This window comes from Vitis vinifera, chromosome 6 (assembly GCF_030704535.1).
Source record: "Vitis vinifera cultivar Pinot Noir 40024 chromosome 6, ASM3070453v1".
In the NCBI taxonomy this organism is placed as follows: domain Eukaryota; kingdom Viridiplantae; phylum Streptophyta; class Magnoliopsida; order Vitales; family Vitaceae; genus Vitis; species Vitis vinifera.
The window spans coordinates 17,612,849-17,629,591 of NC_081810.1; the positions used below are offsets into that span (position 1 = coordinate 17,612,849).

Consider the following 16,743-nt stretch of genomic DNA (forward strand, 5'->3'; position numbering starts at 1 on the left):
AAATATTTCGAGTGCGAGAGCAAGGCTCTTCAGCGGCCTATTGGTGGACTGGTAGCTGTGGAGAATCACCATAAACGCACAACGTACATTCTGAAGATCCTTTCCACTTGGATCTTGCTGTAGTTTCACAAATTCATCGACCAAAAGTGACCCGAGACAATTTTTATTGGTGGTATGGACTGCGTCTCTGTGTTCCAGTACTGGGATAAGTAGCTTTTTTTATACGAGCTTGCAAGAGCATATCACCACAAGGTTCTCCGCCTTTCTGCTGGTCCCAAAATCTACCATAGTCTGATTTGCAATGTTCATGAGCCCACCAAACGTTAATCAAGAAGACGATACAGACGAGAACTGTCCAGAAGTGGCTTCGGCTGCTGATTTAGTTGGCAATGAACCAAATGAGGCTGCTTCAGAACATGATCTTTGCCAACTGTGTGAATAAAAGTAAATCAGAGAAAGTCCCTGGTGATATGCACAATAATCCAGAAGGCAAGGATGGTCTCGCGAGCAGCTCCAAGACTACAGAAGTTGATATTGTTGGAAGTGCGGAAGATGGTATGATCCTAGCAGAGAAAAATCAAGCATCTGATAATGAGTCTTCTCAAGTGCCTCACATGAATGAGCCTGAACTTGCCAAAGAGTTGCAATGACCAGTTTCTGTCCATCGTGTTCGTGCTTTTGGTGATTTTCTTCAAATACCACAGAACCGCTGGAATCGCTCCTGAATTTGCAAAGCTTGGCGCTTACTTCTCATTTTCTGGGTATCTCGTGTCCATGAAAGAACAGAAAGCTCTACCTTTGGAGCTGGAACTGGGCTTCAAAGATTGAAACAGGTGGTGAGGTCCAAACTTGCTTTAGAGAATGCAGCAGGGGAGTCAAAGAACTCTAATATAAAATTGCAGCTGGAAAATTCTGAATTGGCAGAGGTTGGAAACCATTCAAATCCTTGTCAGTTCTGTTTTGGAACATCCAGAGGTAGAAGAAGCAAAGAAATCCACAGCTTGGGACACGAAAATTAAGATCTGGCAAACTAAATTGAGCAACTCCAAGCAGATCAGTGTGCTGAAGTAGAAGAGCTATTCTATCTTCTGTGGCTTAATGCTTGCTTATGATATGAGCTGAGAAATTAAAAGCTCCCTGGTGGCTCAACTGCTGCAAAGGACCTAAGCAATTCCCTGAGTCGCAAGTCTGAGGAGAAAGCCAAGCAGCTAACATTCGAATACGGACATGCAGAAAGGCTTGAGGAAAAGGGAATTGCCTTCGTGGATTTTGATTGTGACCTGTGGTCGTCCTCCCAAGCCGACTCCTGCGTGTCATGATTCTTCCGCCTTCAATTGGTCAGCTATCAGAAACAGCAGTGCAGAAAGACTAAATTTCTCAGCAATTTTCAGAGACTCATATGGGGTAAAGTTCACCATCACCATGACCAGGTTTCGTCAGCTGGCAAAGCTGCATCACCAGAAATGCTGCAGACATGTTCTTCTGGTTCTCTGCACTGCAATTCTGCCTATTCAACAGGAATTGATGCCAAAAGTGCTGGAAATAAGTCTGAATGTAGGGAATTTCAAGGAATTGGAAAGAGCCCGGCGATACAATGATGCAAGGCACTTCAATGCATGTAAGAGAGTAGGAGGGGAATATTCAGAGAGAATAACAGCATCATCGTCAGCACCAACAACGCAGTCTCAGTCATACCCGTGGACCCCACTTCTACATCTTTCCTGCACATTCTCCTCCTCCTGATGCTTCTTCTTTTCCCTGTGATCTTCTTACCCATTTTAAATAAGGTTTTTAAAATCTTTTTCATTAAAATAATCTCTGTTTTTTTTTTTTTATAAATTTCATCCTCAGATGTTTTTAAAAACCTTTTAATAAACTTGCTGCCAAGTTTCCTTTCTGGCATGCATTCTGTTTGTTTCTTTTAATAGTTTTCTTGATTTTTCTTGTTTTTTTTTTTAATAAGCAAGGATGAATTTTATAAATGCAAAAATAATTGAATTTATACCATTAATTCACACAAAAATAAATTAGACATTAGTGAGGCCACATCCATTATACTTTATTTGACAATAATACAAGTGAATGTTTGTTTCATGTTGCACTAACCCTGTTTCCCTTGTAAAAGCACGTTATTGCTCCATGGTAAGGTACATTCTCATTCCTATCTTGTTTCTTTATTCTTTATACATGACTTGCTTTCATTCTATGAGTTATCATTCTCGGTATCTATCAATTAGCCGATTAATTGTCATACTCATCTTAACTTTATTAGTAAAGACCTGATTTTAAAACTTAAAGGAGTGTTACGGTTTATCATCGTATCTCCCCAATAGGTAAGTAACCTAACATTCGGACTCGATTTGGTTTTCATAAACCTGTCTTTTCTTTTAGGGGTCATACTTAGGGTTTTTATTTCTTATTTTATTTTTCTTTCAAAAAATAAAATAAAAATAAGTGATGACTCCAAATGTTTTCTAATAATAAAATTTTCACAAATATAAAGCGAGTCATGTCATTGAATGGGAACACACGTGAAAAATGCGGGTCCACAATCTACTATGTCTAGTTCCCAAAAATTTTGAAGAAAAATATAAATAAAAGAAAATAGAGAGGAGAAGTAAAAAAAAAGTAAAAGAAAATAAAAAATAGATTTAAAATTGATAAATTATTTTTATATGTTACTTCAATTTTCTATCTAATATCACTTATTTTACCTTATCATGTCAAAATTAAATAATTTAAAAATATATAAGTTTCCAATTAATTTTAATTATAATTGATTTTGTTTAGTATTTTCCATGATATACCAAATATGAGAAAATCATTTTTTTTAATATTTTTTCTTCGATATTTCCATCTGGCAAACTATTAGAGAATTTATTACAATAAATTTTTTTTCTATTTTCAAATTCTTGAAATTAGTTGTAACTTTCTATTTTCTGTTGTAATTCCCTAATTCTGGTTGTTTCCTATTTTTGTGTTTTGAGTAGATTGTTTTCTATTTTTGTAATTTAAGTTTTATGTATATATATATTCATTATTAATCAATGGAAAAGTCAAGCCATTGTTTCTCAATAATTCTCTCTCTACTTCAACATAAACCAGTGAACCAAATGTAAACATAGCATCCCAAGCTTGTATCAAGTTTGTCAAGACATGGACGAAAATTTACAACTAGCATGAATGTTAGGAAACAGAGGAAATAAGCTTCATTCTACACAAACTACTTTAACATGTACATCAAACACTAAAGAAAGGTACTGTTCATTACATCATCCACAAGGTCAAGGACTATATTTATATTTTGGAGTCGTTTTCCCGATCAGATGACTGTCGCTTAATTCTTAACTTAGATACTAACTTGCTTACAACTTTTCCTCCTGCACTACTAGCTCGCTGAAGCATCGCTTGTATGGCCTTAACCCTGATAAGAATGTAGACAAAGATCATGATTGTAATGAGGTATATCATAAGGAAGGTGATGGCATTGGGCGACATGGTGAGGGATAAAGTTATGTAAGTGAACACCATGCAGGTGAGGGTGGTGGGCAAGAGAGCTGCCACAAAGGCCTTGTCCCGATATGAGAAAAGGAGGAAGATGGAGGAACAGAATCCCGCCGTGTTGAAGGACATGAAAAGATAGTATGTGAATGCCGGGCATGTATTGGGTGGACCCTCTAACGATATCTCTGGTGGCGTACGGAACATGCAGTTGAAGTCTAGTTTCATGTCCTGTTTCCAAATAGTTGGAGGAGGGGCAAGGCCTGCTTGGTAAGTCACTGTTGCTATCAAACTGACTACAACTAGGATCATAGCCTCTGCCTGTCTTTTAGATTCATTTGGTTGTTGGTGCAACGGGTAGGGATCAGTTACTTGAATTGTCCCCTGATTAGTTTGAAGTTCCTGGTTTTGAACATCTTGGGGAGAAACCTCTGCAACTTCCTTGTCTTGCTTGCTTTGATTTTTGAGTAACTTTTGTGCCTGCATTTACTTTAGAGTTATTCTGTATATATCTTATATTTCATATATATGAAAAAAATTATATAAATGAAAAAATTTAGGCAATGTTTGGTTGCCCGAAAATTTGACAGAAAAAGTGTGAAGGAAAAAAAAAAGATTTAAAAACAATAAATGATTTTTATATGCTTTTTCACACTCATCCAAAATATATGAAAATTTAACTAATTTTAATTATATTTGATTTTTTTTTCCTTTTTCCATAGTGTTTAAACAAAAATGAGAAAAATATTTAATTTCAATAAATTATTTTTATATACTAATTCAAACTTTTTTCACTTATTTAATTATTCTACATAAATATGATGTAATGTAAAAATATATAAATTTCTTAATAATTTTAATTATACGTGACTTTTTTTTATATTTTCCATATATAGTAAAATCAAAAATGAAAAAAATAACTTTTCTTAACATTTTTTTTTTTCATTTTCTTATTAATTTTTGGAACCAAACATAACCTTAATATTTTTTTTTCTTCCCTTAAACTTTGGCAATACAATATTTAAAAAAATAATGGCCAATTAGAAATGTTTACTTAATAATTTATTTAAAATCATGAAGTAGATTAAACATGTTTGGTAGTAAATATTAAGTCAAAATAGTTATTTTATTCTTAATCTTAATTTTATTTTATTTTTTGTCTTATTTGTCTATATCTAGTGATAGTATATTTTACAACTATAATTACATAATCATAACTCATTTTTTATTATAAATATTTTGTGGTTATAATCTTGTGTATCTACTGTACTTTAAATATGGATATTTAATAAATAGATTTATTATTTAAGATTAATTAAATTAAATTTTAATTCAAATTAATAAGTGTAAATATTAGTTAAAATCAATCAGGTATGATAATTTGATGCTTTAAAATAAATTTTAAAGTAATTTTATCAAATAACCTTAAAGTAAATTAATATTAAGTAATAAGTTTTAAGCCTAAATTTTTTTTTTAAGTATAATTCAACTTAAATTTAATTTAAGTCATTAAATAATAAGTATTAAGTTTTGTTGAACATCCTCTTAACGAAGGATAAAGTAAGTAAAATTTTGATAAGCTATCTTTGCTTTCCAAAAAACTTAAGGAAATATGAAAAAAAATAAATAAATAAATAAATAAAATGAAAAAGTATAAGAAAACAAACTAAAAAATATATTTAAAATTAATAAATTATTTTTATTTATTATTTAAAGCTTATTTCATTCAATTTTTCCATTCCATATAGAAATTAAATAATTTTAAAATATATAAAATTTTAATTAATTTTAAAATAAAAAAATATATTTTTTAATCTTATATGATGTCTTGTCATATGAAACTTTTTTGTAATTTTATCATGATAAAATTGAATACGAAAATATAATTTTTTTAATCTTAATGATATCATGTCATATCACACTTTTTTGTAATTTAATTTTGGAAGCTACCCATGGAACAAATATTTGTCTGTCCCACTTCCAATCTACCACCACACATTATTTCAGCCCATGTGTTGTGCATCTGAAAATCAGTAGCTTTTCCATTGCAATGGAGTAGGAAATCAGAAGGTTAAAGCTATTAGCAATATCTTTTCATTTTAAATCCCCGTGTTTTTCCTCTTCCCACCTAACTTTTTCCACCTAACTTTTTCTTTTCCTTTTACTTATATTTACACTGTTGAATGCTGATTTTAGAAAGTGTTTTCACTCCTTTTTTAACACTTAAAAGTTTTTATTTTTTAATTATAAAAAATATTAAAAACACTTTCAAAAATCATTATTAAACATATTTTTAATTAATAAAAAATATTTAAAAAAAAAAATTATTAAGAAAAATAATTTTTACCTTGACCAGACCCTTAGCCACAGCCAACTTAGAGATGGTATTGCCTTGATCATCCTGGGCGTTTATGAGCTGATCACGATCATCCTCACCAAGCTTTTCCACCAAAACTTTGAGCACTTCAAACTGGTTGTTCTTCACAGCCAAGTGAAGAGCAGTCTCCCCTCTATCACCTACCTCTCTAACAGCCTCATAACAGTGGGAAAGCAACCCCCCAGCTATCTCCACCCTCCCTTTGACAGCTGCCCAGTGAAGTGGAGTTCGACCCAGCTTGTCCTTAACAAGGCAGAGCCCCGGCCCCAGGGATAACAGCTCTCTGGTTATCTCAATGTTGCCCATGGCTGCAGCTATGTGCAAGGGACTGAACCCCTCTTGGTTCAATTCCCATGCAAAGTTTGGCATTCTAAGGAGAATCTCTTTTGCAAAGTCTGTTTTAGCAGCAAGCGTAGTGACATGCAGTGGAGTGTCAGCAGAGGGTGATAGAGCAACCTTTTCCAGGAGAAGTGGATCTTCTTCTAATAGTAATTTCAAAGCAGCAAGGTCTCCCAGCCTTGCAGCCTGGTGTAGTCTTGGATCCATGAGAGTGGGAGAAAATAGTTAGTGTAGAGTAGAAAGAGATTCGGGGATGTGTAGAGTAGAAATTTAGGGATCTAAGTGCTTGTTCTAGTGATAACGTGATCAGAATCTAGGGACGATGGGGATAATAAAGGGAAGGCGTGGTTGTTTGTATTAATGATAACATTCAAACCAGAAGGTCAATGTTCCTGCAGGCTTCTGTACGTACCATGGTTAAGAAACTCAAGTTCGCAACTTATAAGCGTGTTAAATTGATGTTTTGGGTTAAAATTGGTTGCTTTCGTAAAATCCAAAAAGATTTTATCACGAAAGAAAAGCATCAGCCAAGGCAGAGACAAAAGAGATTGATTCTTTTATTGCCACAAGAATCAGAAATAGTATATAAGTGGAGGCCGGAGACAAAAGCTTCACCCAAAAAAGAAAAAAAAGGAGACAATGACAAGGGAACATAAGGCATCTTTGTAAGCTATGACTATTCCAAAAACAGTAATCTTTCTGGCAGTTATCAATTGAGGGGTCATTTGTTGACCATTGTCTCAAGTCATTTTTTATTAATAATATCTATTCTTTTCAGTCATCTTTTGCTAATAATTCCCATTTTTAACTATCATTATTTCGTTGATTGACTATTTATTTCGATTGTCTTTCCTTAATAATGTTTATTCCTTCCTATCATCTACTCTTACTATTGTCTATTTTGACCGATCATTATTATTCATTGATAACTATTTTCACGCTTACCTAATATTTTCCCTCAATCATTATAATTATACAATAATTATTTTGAAAAAGGTTATTTGTACGTACTATAGTATTTATGTTGTTGTTGGAGACTTGTTACAATGCTATTTCGAACTTGTTTTCAACTATGGTAGATCACTCATCTTTTTAATTTAACTAAATATAATATGATGATGAGAAGAAAAAAACAATTATTGAACATTGAAAAACTTCAAAACAAACAAAACATATATGTGAGTAATTAATAATAAATTTACAAAATCTATAGCCAATGATTTGTAGTCATAGTATTTTGAACATGTACAAAGCATATCCATATGTAACAAATTAAATGATTGATCTATAAAGAAAATTTAAAAATCTCTTGTAGCCCATGATTTTGTTTGATAAACAATTTACTCTGCGCAACTTATGAAACTTGTGACTTTCAATAACACAATAAATTTGCTAGGTAATTCTTTGCATTATTAAGGAAGTAGTGCAATGTAAAACAATAACAAAAGAGAAATTATAGCATTACAAATTATATAAAAGCAAGAAATTAATAGAAAATTTACCAAATTTTTTGTAATGAGGATAAAACTTTCAGTACAATCTTCAATTTGTTATATATAACAATTTAAAACATAGATAAAAGTTTTATGTTTCAATTGTTCAACACAACTTTATCATTTATATTCACAAATCTACATCATAAAGTTTGCACTGTTTTAAATATAATTAATGTACGTAACCAATTGCCCCCTAAGGTTGCACCTTAGCCCTAAACATATATCGAATTCAAGTAAAACATGCAAGTACAATCATTTAACAAAATGAAAATCTAGAAGGTGTTTACATCAAATCAAGTTATCAAAAAATAGATAATATAAATATAAGAAATTTAAAAGTTTAATTAACATACTTTCGGTGTACCCTTATTAAGTATCAATTCAGTTACAAACGATACCCATTAAAATCTTGTTTGATCAATCTCTCATTGAGAATATGTTTGACCTTTAAACAATCAAAAGTTAAAACAAAAATTGTCATTTCAATTATTTAATAGAATTTAAAAAAAAAAAATCATTTCATTAGGCACAAATCTTTGACATAATAAGGGTTTGGATCATCAATAATTTCCTTCATGTATCTCATGACAAAGTATCCGTATTCTACAACACCTTCTTGCCTTGGACACCAACATAAGTATGATAATATGTTATTTAAATTAATGCCATGCATTTACCTAATCATGAATATGTTAAAAAAAGTGGTCTAACTTACTAGCACAAGTCTCCAATCAAGTTCCCTCTCAATTGGTTTTCTCCTATGAGATGCATAGATTTTAAGTCCCCTACATTAACAAAAATAATTTATGATGTCACTATTTATGGTGTCACATTTAAAATAATGACACCATTGAGCTTAAAATTTATAAAGGTGACACATCATATAAAAAATCTTCTTAGGATAGTTAGATGATGCTAATTTCAGATTTACGGTGTCATTTTTTGGAAGTGACACCATATGAAATAAAAAGTTTTAAATTTTATAACTCAATGGGCCCTTTTTAAAAATAGTGAGTAGGAACAATTTATGAAAAGTCCATTGTTTCCATATATACATTAACTAATATAAAAGATCTTATTGCTTAACCCTAACCATCGTTTTCTTCTCCTTCTTCTCACACCCATGGTCGGCACACCCATAATTGATATTCTTTGCTTCATAAAATCTCGGGTAAGTCAAAATCTCTTATCTATCATCTTCATTTTTTTTATTAATGCAAAAAACTTTGTTAGTATAATTGTTTTATATCTCTTGATTTAGTATATCTATGATGTGGGTTTTGTAAATGGTGTTTTTTATCGAGTTCCAGGGAAGTAAAAACTAGGTTTAACATTCTAACATATTTTTTGTTTCATTGCTAATAAGCCCCAAAACAAATGAAAACAAAAAAAATGAATTATTTTTAAAAATTTTGTCTAATTGAGAATGAGAGATACACTAGCTAGTTTGTAGTAATTTTTCGCATGAAATAATATTTTATTGAAGACTTGACTATATAGTGTATTGGTTGTAATTTTTCACATGTGAAAATATTTTATTGAAGACTTGACTATATTTGATACTTTTTTCCACCGTGCTAGGAGCTTTTTGGTGAAGTCTAACAATAGAGATTGACATCTACTACAAGATGATGCTCAATTAATCCAAAAGCACTTAAGTTATTTAGGGTTTTCTTCGGTTAACCTAAGAAAACATTCCCACTTTCTTTGTATTGAGTCACTTAAATGGAATAGAATATTGAGTATCAGAGTGGTAAAGGGTATTATAAATATGCCTTTTTTTTTTAGTCACCTACATGGAATGAATTATTGGTAGGTGAACAAAATATTGGAGTGATTGTAATAGTTGAATTAGTAAATGGAAGATAAGTGTATATTGCTTTGTTTATTCTATAAAAACAATAATTTTAGTAGTTGAAATTTACATGCTTTGTTGTTTTATAAAAACAATAATTTTAGTATTTGAAATTTAAAATGTGAATGAAATGCCTGAAAATATGTTTTGAAAAATAGGATAGTAATAAATGGAAAATAGCTCATTTCCTAAAAATATTTTGATAAATTAAAATAATATGTGGTTTAAATATATTTTTGTGAAAGTATTTAAAAATGAATCAAAATATTAATAATTGTTATTTTGTTTGAAAATAATTTAGGAATATAAAATAATATTGGGGATAATTTTTGAGTTTAAATTGAGTTATAAATGGTTAATTTTTTTAGGACTGTCTTTTTTGAAAATAATCCAATGATAATTTTTTTAAATAAGAATGTTGAAAATAATTTTAAAAATAAAATTTTGTTGGCAATGATTTTTCTAAAAGTATTTTAGGCATAAATGAAAATTTCTTGTATGAAAATAAGAGAATTTATATATATATAATAGACATAAAAATAGACTTCTGTGATATTTAAAAAACAAGTGAATTTTTCTCTAAAAAAAGAATAAAATAAGAATTTCTCTATATAATAAAATAATTTGTATATGAGATAGTTTTCAATAAGAAAGTTTTGAAAATAAATTTGGGATAAAATATTTTTTAGTCAGTTTTGTTTAGATAATTCAAGAATAAAGTGGTTTATTGACTTTTCTTAAAAAAATAACATTCTTCTTTCTTTTTTGAATTGATCAATTTTTTTAGAAATAAAATTGTTAGATTCTATTTTTTGTAAATGTTTAAGAAATTCTAAAAAATTCTTTAAAAATAAAATGACCTTTCTACCACATTCCTTGTAATAAATAATTGTTTTTTATACATATTGTAAAGTAAAAAAAAAAAATCTTTGTTTAGTTAACCTAAGAAGACATTCCTACTTTTCTTTGTGTTGAGAGTCACCTAAATGGAATAAAATATTCAATATCATAGGAGAGTAAAAAGTATTGTAGAAATGATTTTGTTGAGAGAGTTATCTAAATGGAATGAGATATTGGTAGGTGAATAAAATATTATGGTGATTGTAATAGTTGACTTAGTGAGTGGAGAAGAAGTGTATGCTTCTTTGTTTATTCTATAAAAACAATAATTTTAGTAGTTGAAAACGTGTATGAAATGACTGAAAATATTTTTTGAAAAATAAGAAAATAATAAATGGATAATAGCTCATTTCCTAAAAATCTTTTGATAAATTAAAATAACTTGTAGTTAAAATATATTCTTGTGAAAGTATTTAAAAATGAACCAATATATTAATAATTGTTATTTTGTTTAAAAATAATTTAAGAGTAAAAAAATAATGCTGAGTTCAAATATGACTATTTTGTTATGAGATTCATTAAATAAATAATTGTTGATTTTACAATTATTGCATCAAAGGTTTTACTCATTTAATGAATTGTATATAATTTCATACTTTCAATTATTGTGATATTAATGTTATTCTCATTTGATTTCAGTTTGATGACAAATAAAACATATTCTCAAGTAGAATTTGATGAAATTAGAGAAGAATGGATTACTTTTGTGTTATAACTAATCATGAATCATATTGATGTATCGTGATCATTCATGGTAAGTCCCTTAGTTGTTATATGATTGAATTTTCCATTGATATTGTATAACATTACTTATTCTTTACGAACTATTTTTATACCAAAATGAGAAAAAGGAAAAAGAAAAAGAAAACATTAGTACTTAGATTTGTTTATTGTTTATAACATCACATTTTTATTTTCAATAAGAACTCTAAAACTCATTAAACTATGAAATGCAGGTATACACTCTTGGGAGGACAATATGAAGAATAAAAAGAAAGGAGAAAGAGGCAACAAGATTTAGGTTTTTAGATATGACTCTTATGTCATACATTATAGGACATAAATGTTACTTTATTTGGAATTGAGAATTTTGGATTTTTGGATGCAACTCTTGTGTCATTTTATGGTTAGCCGGTTTTATGCATATGAAATGCAAGTATACATGAATGTTGGGAAGCTTAACATTTCTAAATCATGTTTTAATGTGCATTCACTTTTCTTTTTTAGTTTTGGTGGGTTTGATGTGTTTGATGTACTATCATATTGTGAACATTTGATATACAAATATTATTAGATGATGTAATATGTTACAAATTAATTCATAAGCATTATGAAAATATAAGTTAAATGTAATATGATTATTATATTTATGGACAATTTACACAGGTTTGTCTTATTTATTAATAAGCATTACAAAAATCTACAAACTAATCAACAAAAAACAACCATATCTTCGATAATCATTTACAATGATGTGACACCATAAATTAAAGGTGATACATTTAATGTGACACCATAACTCAAAGATGATGCATTTAATATGACACCTTATATATCTCATACAACTCTATATCAAATTAAGCATCACTAAAAATATATGGTGTCTCTTCTAAATGTGTCACCATTTATCTGCTTTGGTGTCACTTCCAAATACGTCACCAATTGATACCCTCTATGGTGTCAGTGGATAAGGTGACGCTATGTTGTAGTGACACCCTATGTTTATAGTGACTTATTATAAATGTCACCATATATCTTTTTCCTTGTAGTGCAAAATGAAAATCTAGAAGGTGTTTACATCAAATCAAGTTATCAAAAAATAGATAATATAAATATAAGAAATTTAAAAGTTTAATTAACATACTTTCGGTGTACCCTTATTAAGTATCAATTCAGTTACAAACGATACCCATTAAAATCTTGTTTGATCAATCTCTCATTGAGAATATGTTTGACCTTTAAACAATCAAAAGTTAAAACAAAAATTGTCATTTCAATTATTTAATAGAATTTAAAAAAAAAAAATCATTTCATTAGGCACAAATCTTTGACATAATAAGGGTTTGGATCATCAATAATTTCCTTCATGTATCTCATGACAAAGTATCCGTATTCTACAACACCTTCTTGCCTTGGACACCAACATAAGTATGATAATATGTTATTTAAATTAATGCCATGCATTTACCTAATCATGAATATGTTAAAAAAAGTGGTCTAACTTACTAGCACAAGTCTCCAATCAAGTTCCCTCTCAATTGGTTTTCTCCTATGAGATGCATAGATTTTAAGTCCCCTACATTAACAAAAATTAATATTGTTAGAATTTTGTAAATTGTATTTGTGTATAGAAAGAAATGAACTTACTTAGTAATAATCTCCTTAAGATCTTCACATGGTTCTTGCATTAGTAGGTCTAGGTAGAATGAAGTCATTGTTTTGGGTTCAACAACTACCAAGACCCAATGGAACCTTTAACATTACAAACATAAAAGTTAAAACCAATAGGAAGAATATATTATAGTCATAATCCCCATAACATTGATATATTGAAGAATTTACTTTGGATTATATGGGATAAAAATATACTCAACTTTCTTTGGTTTTATCAATATGTTTGCAATAAGTTGTGCTCTATTTCATTTTGGTATGATTTTGATCTAGCTTTAGAGACCGTCATAGGATTGACAAAAGCAATACATTCTCTTGTCCCTAAAGCTACCAATTGTCTATACAAGCTCATAATGAAACACAACACAATATATACAAGGAAAAAAGATTGGAATTTTCCAATAAATATAAGAAAATAAATGTAAAAGCCTTTCCCCACATATGGAATGAGATGCAATTTGCAGACAATTCTTGAACTGATATCATACTCTCCATGTATTCTCTCATTATGAAAGTCTTAAACCCTATCCCACAAAGCTCTAGGGGGAAGTGTACCTCAATTTTATTACCATCCTTCAACATAAGTGAGCAAAGCAAATTTTTTTTTATATCTTATGGGTTTTCAAAATACGATTTCGTGGAACTTTTTACAACTTTCTTCTTTTTCTTCTCTTTCATTGAGTCCTACGAAATAATGGATCAGTGACACAAAAATAACACTAGTTAAAAAAAAAAACATATATAGTTATTGCTTATAAAAGGATATGAGAAATACATACTTGGCCAAATATCACGAGATGAGTTGACCATTGCACATGGTAGCCAATTGCCTCCCTATCAATATTCATTTGTCCAAGAAGTGGGACATTAGGTTGACAAGGATAATTCAAAGCCACCGCATGATTTAATCGTACAACTTTTCAAATAGTGACAAACCAGAAGTGTGGGATGAGAGAACCTGATTAATTAAGTGAATTGCAGTAAGAATTGTTTTCCCCCATAAGTGGGAACACATGCTAACAATAAAAGAGAATGAGCAGTTCAACAATATGCATATGTTTCCTTTCAATAACACTATTTTGTTCTAGAGTGTCAGTACAAAATGTGTGGTGAATAGTTCTATGTGAAGCAAGTAATTCACAAAATGCATTAGAAGTATATTCACCACTCAAATCACACCTAAAACGCTCAAATAGTAGAATGTTGAGTTTTGACATAGGCTTGAAATGCATTATAAATATTCCAAAAAATTAGAGCGTTGTTTCATAAGATAATCTGAACAATAACAAGTATAATCATCAATAAAGGAAACATAATATTAAGACCCTTCTTTTATAGAATTGGAGAAGGTCCATACACGTTAGAATGAACTAAACCAAATGGGACACAAGAAGATGAAACACTTCTATCAAAATATAAAGTAATTTTCCCAGTTTACAACCATTATAATAAAAAATATCTTGTGTTTGCAAATTTCCTAATGCTTTTGTAGAAATTAAATACTTTATACGAGAAGCTAAAATATGTTTTAAATGAGAATGCATAAATAAAAACTAGATGACGAAAGACTCAAATGAAAAGAATACAAATCAAGAATAAAAGCTACAACTTTTAGCTTGTCTAGTATATATAATCCTCTCGCCTACGACCTGTCCTAATTAACTTCTGAGATTAAAGATTCGACATAAAACAAAAAGTAGAAGAAAAAAAATGAGTAACCAGAGTCACATAATTGACCAATAGAGATAAGATTCAATGTAAGATTGAGAATATGATAGAAATGAGAAGAAGATAAATAAGGTCTAATAACAGAACTAATACATGCTAATGACAAAGGAGTGTCATCAATAGTCATGACAAACATAAAACACATAGGAGATAAATATGCAAAAAATAAGGAATCAAGAGACATGGTGAGAAGCCTCAAAGTTCAAGACCCATATGAAGGAAGATATACCTAAAGAATTAGTGGTTGGCAAACTTGAATAGGTAGACATAGCATGTGGCTATATGGTAAGGAACTTCTAGAACTATTCAACAAGGAAAGCTCTTGTGGGATTAGAAGATAATGTGGGTCCAAATCTAGAAAAGTTAGATGGAGAAACAATTTTTGTAGTATTAGATTGTGGAGATCTATAAAGACGCTATTGGCCAGTAATGCACTAACTCTACTAAGACTGTTGAAAAGGCTAGTGAGGCATTTTAAGGGGATCATCGAACATTGAATCTTCTAATGACCCTTTTATTTATAGCAACTACATTTGTTTGTGATAACCTTTGAGTAAGGCTTGTTCTGATTGTTGGAAGGTGGCCTAGAAAGGACTGTTAAAACAAATGTATAAGGTATGAAGATAATACCTTTTGCTATTTGAGATGAAGATGTATCTTTTCAACCAACAGTTTACTGACCACTAAATCAACAGGAGGAAGTGGATTGGGATGCAAAATTGACCCACTTAATGCTTCAAAATCACTATAAAAGGCCATAAAAAATTGAACCAAGTGTTGTTCCTTTCTACGGACAATATAAGGTGCAAGGCTTGAAGCTCTACTGATTTTATGATAGCCAACTAGTCATAAAGATTAGTCATAATAAAATAAAACTCCTAAATACTCATGTTTTTTTGTTCAAGGGCTCAAATATCAGTCTCTAACTAATACTATTTTTCAAAATTAGTATGTGTATGAAATCTTTCCAAATATTCCCAAATCTCCTTAATAGTTTCATATTTCACCAACTATGTATTGATAAAATTATCAACGGAGTTGTTAATGTAGTGCCCTAAACCCAATTTAGGGGTAAAACCATAATTTTAAAAAATAATTAATTAATTTAATTTAATAAGGATAGAAAAATCTTTTTGCTTTTAAAAACCCTAGGTATAAATTAGTTTTTCCTTATATTTTTTTTTATTCAGAAAACCCTTTCACATAAAGATTAGAAAGATCAAAAAGCATAGGGAAACGCAAAACTGAAGATTTGGAAGTTTAAAATCGATTTTCCAGATAAGATTCTGACCCATAAATTAATATTTTAGATTTGTTAATTAGTTTTGAATACATTAGATATTCTTTGAAAAAAAAACCCAATCTAAATTAGGGTTTTTTTATTTAATTTTTTAGATCAAAAGATTGAAAATTTATGAATGCAAATTAATTTATTGGTGAAAATAGGAAATTTTCAATTGAATAGAAAATAAATAAATAAATGAAAAATTAGTGGGATAAGAGAAATTTTAGATTTAGAAAGTAAATAAATAAATCGTTTGTGGAGGCTTTAGATTGGAAAAAAAATTTCAAAAAAAAAAATTAATAAGAAGAAGAATTGTATATTTCTGGATTTTGGAATTTGAGGAATTATGTCAGGCGGCAATTTGAAAAAGAAATAATAAAGAAAAAAAAAGAGTGAATATGTGCGGAATGTTGAGTGAAAGGTGGTGGTTTGTAAGTTAGAGGGTGGAAAGAGTTAAAATAATAATAATAATAATAATAATAATAATAATAATAGATGTAGTTGGTGGCTTGGAGTAATGGTGTTGCAGGTAATTGAAAGTAATAATAATAATAATATATAATGAGTGAAATGATGGAATTGTAGTCAAGTGACGGTTGGATGAGAATAATAATAACAATTATTATAGTTTTTGGTACAAGTTTTAATTTAATTTAAGTTTATAAAGAAATGAATAGTTAGGGTAAAATTAGGAAGGAATATGAATTTTATGAAAATTTGGAAACTTATTAAATTTATATTATCATTGTTTAAGAAGTTGAGAATAATATTGGGTGTTAATAATATTAACATGGGAAATTAATTAGGATCCTAATACTAAATAAAATATTTTTAGGATTGTTAAATTTAGACTTTTAGATAAATAATCAAT

General features: G+C 29.5%; 1 protein-coding gene across 1 annotated transcript; it reads right to left on the bottom strand.

Moving 5' to 3' along the window:
• Window positions 1–3,105: 3,105 nt before the first annotated feature.
• Window positions 3,106–6,608, bottom strand: LOC100854563 (ankyrin repeat-containing protein BDA1). The gene is made up of 2 exons (XM_003632206.4): window positions 5,849–6,608; window positions 3,106–3,981 (listed from the first exon to the last, which is right to left on the bottom strand). The coding sequence occupies exons 1-2, from the start codon at window positions 6,422–6,424 to the stop codon at window positions 3,298–3,300; spliced, it is 1,260 nt and encodes a 419-aa protein (XP_003632254.1). The 5' UTR covers window positions 6,425–6,608; the 3' UTR covers window positions 3,106–3,297.
• Between the last annotated feature and the right edge of the window lie 10,135 nt (window positions 6,609–16,743).